General features: G+C 48.9%; 1 protein-coding gene across 1 annotated transcript in view; it reads right to left on the bottom strand.

Moving 5' to 3' along the window:
- LOC115163909 (ventricular zone-expressed PH domain-containing protein) overlaps positions 1-11,358 on the bottom strand; it is a 123,048-nt gene that overhangs the window by 51,844 nt on the left and 59,846 nt on the right. The window contains exon 7 of the mRNA XM_029716108.1: positions 10,772-11,148. Coding sequence (XP_029571968.1) covers positions 10,772-11,148 — 377 coding nt within the window. The remainder of the gene's footprint in view (positions 1-10,771; positions 11,149-11,358) is intronic.

The following is an 11,358-nucleotide window of genomic DNA, read 5'->3' as shown; positions in this document are numbered from 1 at the left end:
GGTTTCTCAGGGTGTCTGTACTGTAGGGTGTCTCAGGGTGTCCATACTGTAGGGTGTCTCAGGGTGTATGTAGGGTGTCTCAGGGTGTCTGTACTGTAGGGTGTCTCAGGGTGTATGTAGGGTGTCTCAGGGTGTCTGTACTGTAGGGTGCCTCAGGGTGTCTGTACTGTAGGGTGTCTCAGGGTGTATGTAGGGTGTCTCAGGGTGTCTGTACTGTAGGGTGCCTCAGGGTGTCTGTACTGTAGGGTGTCTCAGGGTGTATGTAGGGTGTCTCAGGGTGTCTGTACTGTAGGGTGTATATTGTGTAGATAATCCTCTAACAAAACCAATGGTCCAAATCTCAATGTCTCGATCATAAATCCTTTCAAAAGTTATTGTAGTTCTTAACCTTGTAGGATGGCCTGAATCAGGGTGAATAAATCAATGGAAGGCAGAGAAACAAAGTGGTCAGAAATGGGGAAATTGTGTCAGCTAGGCTGGCTACCGGACAGGCTCACTTACCGGTTGAACTTGTCATCTTTCTTCTCAAATCCACATCAAAACAATCTAGAGGTAAGATGGATATCGGTGTTTCGATATGACATGTAGTATTTTCACATTTTAGTATACGTTTTTCATTTTAACTAGAAATTCCTGTTATTTTTCAAAGATTTCTCAGAAAAACAAGCGTATCGCTGTGAAAAGTCAACGGAGCAATGAGCGTAAACAAAACTTTTTACTTTCAAAGACTTTTACATTCCATTCAGTTCGTGCCATGCTAATTTAGCTTTTTGCAACCTGCGAAAACAACTTTGAAGACTACGACCACAAAATGTCAAATCCTTAACAACAAAAAAGTTGCTATGTAAACAGAGCTTGGTGTTTACACTTGGATGTATTCGGTTATGAAAGATGACTTTTTGGATATGATGTTTTCGATATGTTAGAGAAAGACCCCACTGAACGATTTTCAACATGAATAATCCTATTTGTCTTGGTAAAACGTATTTTATAACATAAGGAATTGACATTTCATTAACAAAGTGTGTTTTCACCCTCTGGAGCATTGCGGGTAGACAACTTACTAGTGCAGTGGACACCGCCTCAATGTTACAGCGTAGAGAGTGATGCCATGTGTGTATGTCCTGTGTACTGTGACCCGTGTTGTCACATGGAGAAAATTACAGAGGGTCACAGACTCACGTGTCACCAAACAGCCACCGACACCATGACATCATCTAGCTGAGTCTTTCTGTGATGTCATATCCTAAGCTCCTCAGGGCTGCAGACTGTTGTCTTTTAGTGGCTTTGAAAATGGGTGGGTTCATATGTGTGTGGGTTTGTGTGTGTGTGTGTGTGTGTGTGTGTGTGTGTGTGTGTGTGTGTGTGTGTGTGTGGGGGTTTGTGTGTGTGTGGGTTCGTGTGTGTTTGTGTGTGACTGTGTGAATAACTCTTGTCTGTCTCCTCCTTGGCTCTGGTGTTACAGAATTGAACCGTGCCACTGAGACCAAAGGAGGGAGCACCACAACATCCCCTCCTGTCACTCTCTATCATGACCTCTACTTTCACTGGCTCTATCACCCATTTCACTGTGAGTGTGTAAGACAGCTCCCGGCACCTCTCTGATTCAGAGGCATTCAGTTGTACAACTATGTGTTGGTGTGTACCGTGTGTGTGTGTGTGTGTGTGTGTGTGTGTGTGTGTGTATGTGTGTGTTACCCAGCTGGCTCCCTGTCTCTTTATGTAATGTTTAAAGTGGTGTACTAAGATCAACAAGACCAAGAGAGATTCAGTTGAATCCCAGTGTTCTCTAGGAAGATGGCTGTGGTCAGTGTGCACATGTGCAGAAGGGTGGTGCTCTGAGAGAGGCAGTTCTAACACATGAAAGACATTCTGCTTCCACTGGAGTCTTATTCACACAGTCACAACGATGTGGTGTGAAAAGAATTAAAACCCCCAAACCCATGTCCAGTTGAGACAGATACAAAGCGAGTAAATGATGCTACCCCCAGGGCTATACAGGGGTTAGAGAGAGGGACTGTTACCCCCCAGGGCTATACAGGGGTTAGAGAGGGACTGTTACCCCCCCAGGGCTATACAGGGGTTAGAGAGAGGGACTGTTACCCCCCCAGGGCTCTACAGGGGTTAGAGAGAGGGACTGTTACCCCCCAGGGCTATACAGGGGTTAGAGAGAGACTGTTACCCCCCCAGGGCTATACAGGGGTTAGAGAGAGGGACTGTTACCCCCCAGGGCTATACAGGGGTTAGAGAGAGGGACTGTTACCCCCCCCAGGGCTCTACAGGGGTTAGAGAGAGACTGTTACCCCCCCAGGGCTATACAGGGGTTAGAGAGAGGGACTGTTACTCCCCAGGGCTATACAGGGGTTAGAGAGAGGGACTGTTACCCCCCCAGGGCTCTACAGGGGGCAGAGAGAGGGACTGTTACCCCCCCAGGGCTCTACAGGGGTTAGAGAGAGGGACTGTTACCCTCCATGGCTATACAGGGGTTAGAGAGGGACTGTTACCCCCCCAGGGCTCTACAGGGGTTAGAGAGAGGGACTGTTACCCCCCAGGGCTATACAGGCATTAGAGAGAGGGACTGTTACCCCCCAGGGCTCTACAGGGGTTAGAGAGAGGGACTGTTACCCTCCATGGCTATACAGGGGTTAGAGAGAGGGACTGTTACCCCCCCAGGGCTATACAGGGGTTAGAGAGAGAGGGACTGTTACCCCCCAGGGCTATACAGGGGTTAGAGAGAGGGACTGTTACCCCCCAGGGCTATACAGGGGTTAGAGAGAGGGACTGTTACCCCTCAGGGCTATACAGGGGTTAGAGAGAGGGACTGTTACTCCCCAGGGCTATACAGGGGTTAGAGAGGGACTGTTACCCCCCCAGGGCTATACTAGGGTTAGAGAGAGGGACTGTTACCCCCCAGGGCTATACAGGGGTTAGAGAGGGACTGTTACCCCCCAGGGCTATACAGGGCTTGGAGAGAGGGACTGTTACTCCCCCAGGGCTATACAGGGGTTAGAGAGAGGGACTGTTACCCCCAGGGCTATACAGGGGTTAGAGAGAGGGACTGTTACCCCCCCAGGGCTCTACAGGGGGCAGAGAGAGGGACTGTTACCCCCCAGGGCTCTACAGGGGTTAGAGAGAGGGACTGTTACCCTCCATGGCTATACAGGGGTTAGAGAGGGACTGTTACCCCCCCAGGGCTCTACAGGGGTTAGAGAGAGGGACTGTTACCCCCCAGGGCTATACAGGCATTAGAGAGAGGGACTGTTACCCCCCAGGGCTCTACAGGGGTTAGAGAGAGGGACTGTTACCCTCCATGGCTATACAGGGGTTAGAGAGAGGGACTGTTACCCCCCAGGGCTATACAGGGGTTAGAGAGAGAGGGACTGTTACCCCCCAGGGCTATACAGGGGTTAGAGAGAGGGACTGTTACCCCCCAGGGCTATACAGGGGTTAGAGAGAGGGACTGTTACCCCTCAGGGCTATACAGGGGTTAGAGAGAGGGACTGTTACTCCCCAGGGCTATACAGGGGTTAGAGAGAGGGACTGTTACCCCCCAGGGCTATACAGGCATTAGAGAGAGGGACTGTTACCCCCCAGGGCTCTACAGGGGTTAGAGAGAGGGACTGTTACCCTCCATGGCTATACAGGGGTTAGAGAGAGGGACTGTTACCCCCCAGGGCTATACAGGGGTTAGAGAGAGAGGGACTGTTACCCCCCAGGGCTATACAGGGGTTAGAGAGAGGGACTGTTACCCCCCAGGGCTATACAGGGGTTAGAGAGAGGGACTGTTACCCCTCAGGGCTATACAGGGGTTAGAGAGAGGGACTGTTACTCCCCAGGGCTATACAGGGGTTAGAGAGGGACTGTTACCCCCCCAGGGCTATACTAGGGTTAGAGAGAGGGACTGTTACCCCCCAGGGCTATACAGGGGTTAGAGAGGGACTGTTACCCCCCAGGGCTATACAGGGCTTGGAGAGAGGGACTGTTACTCCCCCAGGGCTATACAGGGGTTAGAGAGAGGGACTGTTATCCCCAGGGCTATACAGAGGTTAGAGAGAGGGACTGTTACCCCCCCAGGGCTATACAGAGGTTAGAGAGAGGGACTGTTACCCCCCAGGGCTATACAGGGGGCAGAGAGAGGGACTGTTACCCCAGGGCTATACAGGGCTTGGAGAGAGGGACTGTTACCCCCCAGGGCTATACAGGGGTTAGAGAGAGGGACTGTTACCCCCCAGGGCTATACAGGGGGCAGTGATAGGGACTGTTATCTGGGGGTTACCTGGGCCTCACTCTGGCTTACTTTAGGGTTAGAGGGAGTGGACCAGGGTAGATTGGATTGGGGAAAAGTGGAGAGGGGTGAGGGATGTAGCGGGGCTGCACTGCTGACCCTGAGTCTGTACCCCCAGAAGGAGCGGGAGACAGTTTGAACCCCCAAGTCTCATCTGGTTCTGGTTAGAATAGTTCAATCCAATTACTGCAGCCCTGCGCATTCCTTCATTTCATTAATAAAAAATAACACTGTATGCAATTACTTTTTTGGCTCTGAGTTGACCAGGTCATGTAATCAATCAACCTGATCACTGATTTTTCCATCTATGTAACATTACAAAAATCATAAACTTTCTGTCCAAAAATTATGCTGAAAAATGTATCCATGCTTTTGCCACTTCTAGATTAGACTACTCTCCAGCAACCCAGATAAAGCACTAAATAAACTTCAGTTAGTGCTAAACACGGCTGCTAGAATCCTGACTAAAACCAAAAAATGTGATCATATTACTCCAGTGCTAGCCTCTCTACACTGGCTTCCTGTTAAGGCTAGGGCTGATTTCAAGGTTTTACTGCTAACCTACAAAGCATTACATGGGCTTGCTTGCTCCTAACTATCTTTCCGATTTGGTCCTGCCGAACATACCTACACGTACACTACGGTCACAAGACGCAGGCCTCCTTATTGTCCCTAGAATTTCTAAGCAAACAGCTGGAGGCAGGGCTTTCTCCTATAGAGCTCCATTTTTATGGAATGGTCTGCCTACCCATGTGAGAGACGCAGACTCGGTCTCAACCTTTAAGTCTTTATTGAAGACTCATCTCTTTAGTAGGTCCTATGATTGAGTATACTCTGGCCCAGGAGTGTGAAGGTGAACGGCACTGGAGCAACGAACCGCCCTTGCTGTCTCTGCCTGGCCGGTTCCCCTCTCTCCACTGGGATTCTCTGCCTCTAACCCTATTACGGGGGCTGAGTAACTGGCTTAATGGTGCTCTTCCAAGCCGTCCTTAGGAGGGGTGCGTCACTTGAGTGGGTTGAGTCACTGACGTGATCTTCCTGTCCGGGTTGGCGTCCCCCTCGGGTTGGCCCTGTCTGGGGGTATTGCCGGACGGGGCCACAGTGTCTCCCGACCTCTCCTGTCTCAGCCTCCAGTAATTATGCTGCAATAGTTTATGTGTTGGGGAGCTAGGATCAGTCTGTTATATCTGGAGTATTTCTCCTGTCTTATCCGGTGTCCTGTGTGAATTTAAATATGCTCCCTCTAACACTCTCTCGCTTTCTCTCTTTTCTCTCTTCTCTCGGTGCACCCACTGTGATTATTATTATTTGACCCTGCTGGTCATCTATGAACATTTGAACATCTTGGCCATGTACTGTTATAATCTCCACCCGGCACAGCCTGAAGAGGACTGTCCACCCCTCAGAGCCTGGATTCTCTCTAGGTTTCTTCCTAGGTTTTGGCCTTTCTAGGGAGTTTTTCCTAGCCACCGGGCTTCAACATCTGCATTGCTTGCTGTTTGGGGTTTTAGGCTGGGTTTCTGTATAAGCACTTTGTGACATCGGCTGATAAATGTATAAATACATTTGACTGATAATGTGTGAGTTGACCAGGTCATGTAATTAATTATCATGATGTAAGACTTTTCATTTAGAGCCAAATCATTCAACAAAACAATTTGACCAGTATTCTATCTTTCAGACATACAGGTACCTGCCAAAATGAAAGGAAACACTTGATTAAATGAGGGTTACAAAGTATATTGAAAGCAGATGCTCACTCACCAGATCTCAAACCATTTGAACACTTATGGGAGATTCTGGAGCGGCGCCTGAGACTGTGTTTTTCACCACCATAAACAAAACACCAAATGATGGAATTTCTCATGGAAGAATGGTGTCGTATCCCTCTAATAGAGTTCCAGACACTTGTAGAATCTATACCAAGGCACATTGAAGCTGTTCTGGTGGCTCATTGTGGCCCAACGCCCTATTAACACACTTCGGGCTCTAATTTCAGCTGGCCCAATTGTAAAACGCACGCTCGTTTGAAATTACAACCTGTTAAAAGTCGGCGCTCTTCTATTTTCAAACCCTAGCGCCAGGATTAATAATTGACCTGTCTTATATGCGCTCGCTAGCGCTGTGGTAGGGGAGGCATGGCAATACTTGAGGTGGGAGGGGTGGCAATATTTGAGGCGGGAGGGGTGGCAATATTTGAGGTGTGAGGTGGGAGGCGTGGCAATATTTGAGATGGGAGAGGTGGCAATATTTGAGGTGGGAGAGGTGGCAATATTTGAGGTGGGAGAGGTGGCAATATTTGAGGTGGGAGAGGTGGCAATATTTGAGGTGGGAGAGGTGGCAATATTTGAGGTGGGAGAGGTGGCAATATGTGAGGTGTTAGGCGTGGCAATATTTGAGATGGGAGAGGTGGCAATATTTGAGGTGGGAGAGGTGGCAATACTTGAGGTGGGAGAGGTGGCAATATTTGAGGTGTGAGGGGTGGCAATATTTGAGATGGGAGAGGTGGCAATATTTGAGGTGTGAGGGGTGGCAATATTTGAGATGGGAGAGGTGGCAATATTTGAGGTGGGAGGGGTGGCAATATTTGAGATGGGAGAGTTGGCAATATTTGAGATGGGAGAGGTGGCAATATTTGAGGTGGGAGGGGTGTGTCACGTCCTGGCCAGTATAAGGTTAATTGTTTTGTAGTTTGGTCAGGGCGTGGCAGAGGGTATTTGTTTTATGTGGTTCAGGGTGGTGTGTTTTTGAAAAAAGGGTGTTTGATTAGTAATTCCGGGTGTTGGTTTATGTTAGGTATTTCTATGTAGAGTCTAGTGAGTGTATGTCTATGTTTGGTTAATTGGGGTTGGGACTCTCAGTTGAAGGCAGGTGTTGTGTATCTGCCTTTGATTGAGAGTCCCATATAGTAGGGTGTGTTTGTGTTTGGATTTTGTGGGTGATTGTTCTGTGTTCAGCCCTAGGCTTTGCCAGACTGTTTGTTGTTCGTTCGTTTTCGTGTTTTGTTGTTTTGGAGTGTTCTTTTGATAGTTAAATAAAAGTCAAAATGAGCATACACGTACCTGCTGCATTTTGGTCCTCTTTCACCGACGACAACCGTGACAGAATCACCCACCACCAAAGGACCAAGCAGCAGAGGAAGGAGCAGAGGGAATTTGGATTGGATACATGGAGGAAATGGAGCAAAGACCGGGAATGCTGCCGAGGAACACGACTGGCGATTAAACCCGAGAGGCAACCCCAAGAAAATTTTGGGGGGGGGGCATATGGGTAGTTTGGCGGGGCAAGTTTGGAGCCCCAGGCCAAATCCCCGGACTGTTTCTCGGAGGCCAGTTAATGGACAGGTCTTATGCTTCAGGGTAATGGGTGTTATGGCGAGGCCAAGTGTTTTTAGGCCAGTACGCGATATACCAGCGCCCCGCAGTTACCAGGGGGTAGTAGGCATTCAGCCAGAAAGGGCGATGCCAGGTTTAAGCTCGAGACCGCCAGTAAGCCTCCATGGTCCTATATATCCTGTTCCCGCTCCACGCACTAGCCTAGAGGTGCGTGTTCCCAAGCTGGCATATCCGGTACCAGCACCACGCACCAGGATTATAGTGCGTCAGCCCGCCAGTCAACAGTCACCGGAGCTTCCCGCCAGTCAACAGTCACCGGAGCTTCCCGCCAGTCAACAGTCGTCGGAGCTGCCCGCCAGTCAACAGTCGTCGGAGCTGCCCGCCAGTCAACAGTCGTCGGAGCTGCCCGCCAGTCAACAGTCGTCGGAGCTGCCCGCCAGTCAACAGTCGTCGGAGCTGCCCGCCAGTCAACAGTCGTTGGAGCTGCCCGCCAGTCAACAGTCGCCGGAGTGGTCAGACTGCGCTGAACTGCCGGAGTGGCCAGACTGCGCTGAACTGCCGGAGTGGCCAGACTGCGCTGAACTGCCGGAGTGGCCAGACTGCGCTGAACTGCCGGAGTGGCCAGACTGCGCTGAACTGTCCCGAGTGGCCAGACTGCCCAGACTGTCCCGAGTGGCCAGACTGCCCAGACTGTCCCGAGTGGCCAGACTGCCCAGACTGTCCCGAGTGGCCAGACTGCCCAGACTGTCCCGAGTGGCCAGACTGCCCAGACTGTCCCGAGTCGCCAGACTGCCCAGACTGTCCCGAGCCGCCAGACTGCCCAGACTGTCCCGAGCCGCCAGACTGCCCAGACAGCCTGGAATGGCCTGAGCCGGAGCCACCTCCAGAAATAGGTGGGTTGGGGAGGGGGGGTGTAGCACAGTGCCGTCGTTGACGGCAGCCACCCTCCCTTCCCTCCCTTTAGAAAAGGGGAATTTTTCTTTTTGTGTTGCTTGGGGTTATTTTTTGTTAAGGTGCTTCCGGGGTAGCACCTTTAAGGGGGGGGTACTGTCACGTCCTGGCCAGTATAAGGTTAATTGTTTTGTAGTTTGGTATTTGTTTTATGTGGTTCAGGGTGGTGTGTTTTTGTAAAAAGGGTGTTTGATTAGTAATTCCGGGTGTTGGTTTATGTTAGGTATTTCTATGTAGAGTCTAGTGAGTGTATGTCTATGTTAGGTTAATTGGGGTTGGGACTCTCAGTTGAAGGCAGGTGTTGTCTATCTGCCTTTGATTGAGAGTCCCATATAGTAGGGTGTGTTTGTGTTTGGATTTTGTGGGTGGACCGACGACAACAGTGACAGGGTGGCAATATTTGAGATGGGAGAGGTGGCAATATTTGAGGTGTGAGGGGTGGCAATATTTGAGATGGGAGAGGTGGCAATATTTGAGGTGGGAGGGGTGGCAATATTTGAGATGGGAGAGGTGGCAATATTTGAGGTGGGAGGGGTGGCAATATTTGAGGCGGGAGGGGTGGCAATATCTGAGGTGGGAGGGGTGGCAATATCTGAGGTGTGTCCTTAAAAACGTGCACCGAAGTGCCAATTTCAGTACCGCTAAGACCAACCTAAAGCTGGTCTTAGCGGTAATGCGGTTGGTTATGGATTTTGACAATGGATATGCACATGGAACAAGAGATGTGCTTTTTGTGCCCCATTAACATAAAAAATTATGTTTTTTCCTATTTTGTTTAATTTGATTCAAAACCAAGCATAGCCTTCCCTCCTCTCAATGAAGGCAGTTTTTTGTTGTTCTTCCCACAATGCATTCCCTTTATCGGTAGTCTAGACTACCGATAAAGGGTTTGGATCGTGAGACCACTTTGAAATAAATCTTAATCACCATAGCTTTATTAAAAGATCAAGTTTGTGAGCAGCAAAACAGTGAGCAGACATTCCCTTATTATTTTAACCAGCTCCTGTTGTTATTGTGGATGTGTGTAAAAACTCCTCCATGGGCCTACTGAGTGGTGCAGTGGGCTAAGGCACTGCATCGCAGTGCTAACTGTGCCACTAGAGATTCTGGGTTAGAGTCCAGGCTCTGTCGCAGCCGGCTGTGACCTGGACACCCATGGGGTGGTCCACAATTGGCCCAACACTTCAAACACAGGATGTTTTTTTTTCTTCGTTACTGTAGCCAATGCTATTTAATAAACTGTAGTATCGATCCACAAAGGAATAAGATTCCCCCAGCCCAGTTGGATTTGATGACAACGCAAAGACCGTCAGTAACCTACAGAACTGGAGACAACAGCATGCAGTATTAATAAGCCATGGAAGTCCTTGATTGTCCAGTGAGTGACCAAGCCCTCGTCACACCTACAACTTGTTAATTCATCAAAACCCAGCCCTTTCCACCACCGCCAGCTATTGCGCTCATACTTTAATTCTGCTCATATTTCTCACATATTCCCGGACCTATAGCTCTATCACCACAGATTAGATTTACCAGGTTTGTTCAAATAGTGTCACGTCCTGACCAGTAAAAGGGGTTATTTTTGTGGGGTTTTTGTGTTTGAGGTGCATTCGGGGTCTGCACCTTCGGGGGGGTTGGGGGGGTACTGTCACGTCCTGACCAGTAAAAGGGGTTATTTGTTATTGTAGTTTGGTCAGGGCGTGGCAGGGGGTGTTTGGTTTGTGTGTTTCGGGGTTTTTGATTTATGTTCTATATTTTCTATTTCTTTGTTTATTCTAGTTTTCTAATTCTATGTTGTGTTTTTCAATTAACTCCAATTAGAGGCAGCTGGTTGTCATTGTCTCTAATTGGAGGCCATATTTAAGTGTGTTCGTTTTCAGTTGTGTTTGTGGGTGGTTGTTTCCAGAATAGTCTATGCACCTTACTGGACTGTTTTCGTCGTCTGTTTATTTTGTGATTAAGTGTTTTCTTTAATAAATAAGAAGATGAGCACTTTACCCGCTGCATTTTGGTCCACTCCTTACGACGCCTGTGACAAATAGAGACATTTATGTTGGTGTTTCCTTTATTTTGGCTGTTACCTACACCTCACTCTAATGCTTTTTACTGACGTACATTCCTGACTATTTAAGTTATGAGTGCTCAACACGGAAGGATTTGGTCTTAAATCAGGTATGATGAGCTGGTAATAGCAATGTACCTTCTATGACACAGTGTTCTGGTATGGGGATCTGTTGGACCATCACAGAACAGAACTCTTTGATCTTCTCCATGTTGTCCCTCAGGTGGCTGTACAGCTTGTCCTCTTTCCCAGTGTCCCCCTTCACTCCTCTCCTTCCTTCTCCCTGTCCATCCCTCTGTTCCTCACGGGGCGTGGCCGGAGGGGTGGAGGGAGACTGGTTAGACTGATTGGTTAGTTCGCTCTCAGTGGGAGAGGTGTCGAAATTTTCCGTTTGCTGATTAGGTGGGGACACTGAGAGCAATGCGTCAGACGTTAGCTCCACCCCTTCTCCATCCTGACCAATCTCAGAGTTGATGGACCGTGACCTCACGGCGTGCATAGCCAGACTCTTTGACCTGAGGAAGACACACACACAGACGTCAACCTCCGTTATGGTATAATAACATATTCATAAGGCGATAATATATTGTAACAGCTTTATACAAGACAGTTAGAAGTGATGTTCATCTGTAATACACTTGAATCCAGTGTTACATGGGAGAAAGTAAAAGAGTACTACAGAAATAAGTTGTTGTTTTTTGTCTTGAGTCTGGGTTTTTTCTTTC

The sequence above is a fragment of the Salmo trutta genome, chromosome 26 (genome assembly GCF_901001165.1).
Source record: "Salmo trutta chromosome 26, fSalTru1.1, whole genome shotgun sequence".
NCBI classification, from domain to species: Eukaryota; Metazoa; Chordata; class Actinopteri; order Salmoniformes; family Salmonidae; genus Salmo; species Salmo trutta.
Note: the sequence above shows the minus strand (reverse complement) of the source record. Positions and strands in the feature narration are given on the sequence as shown.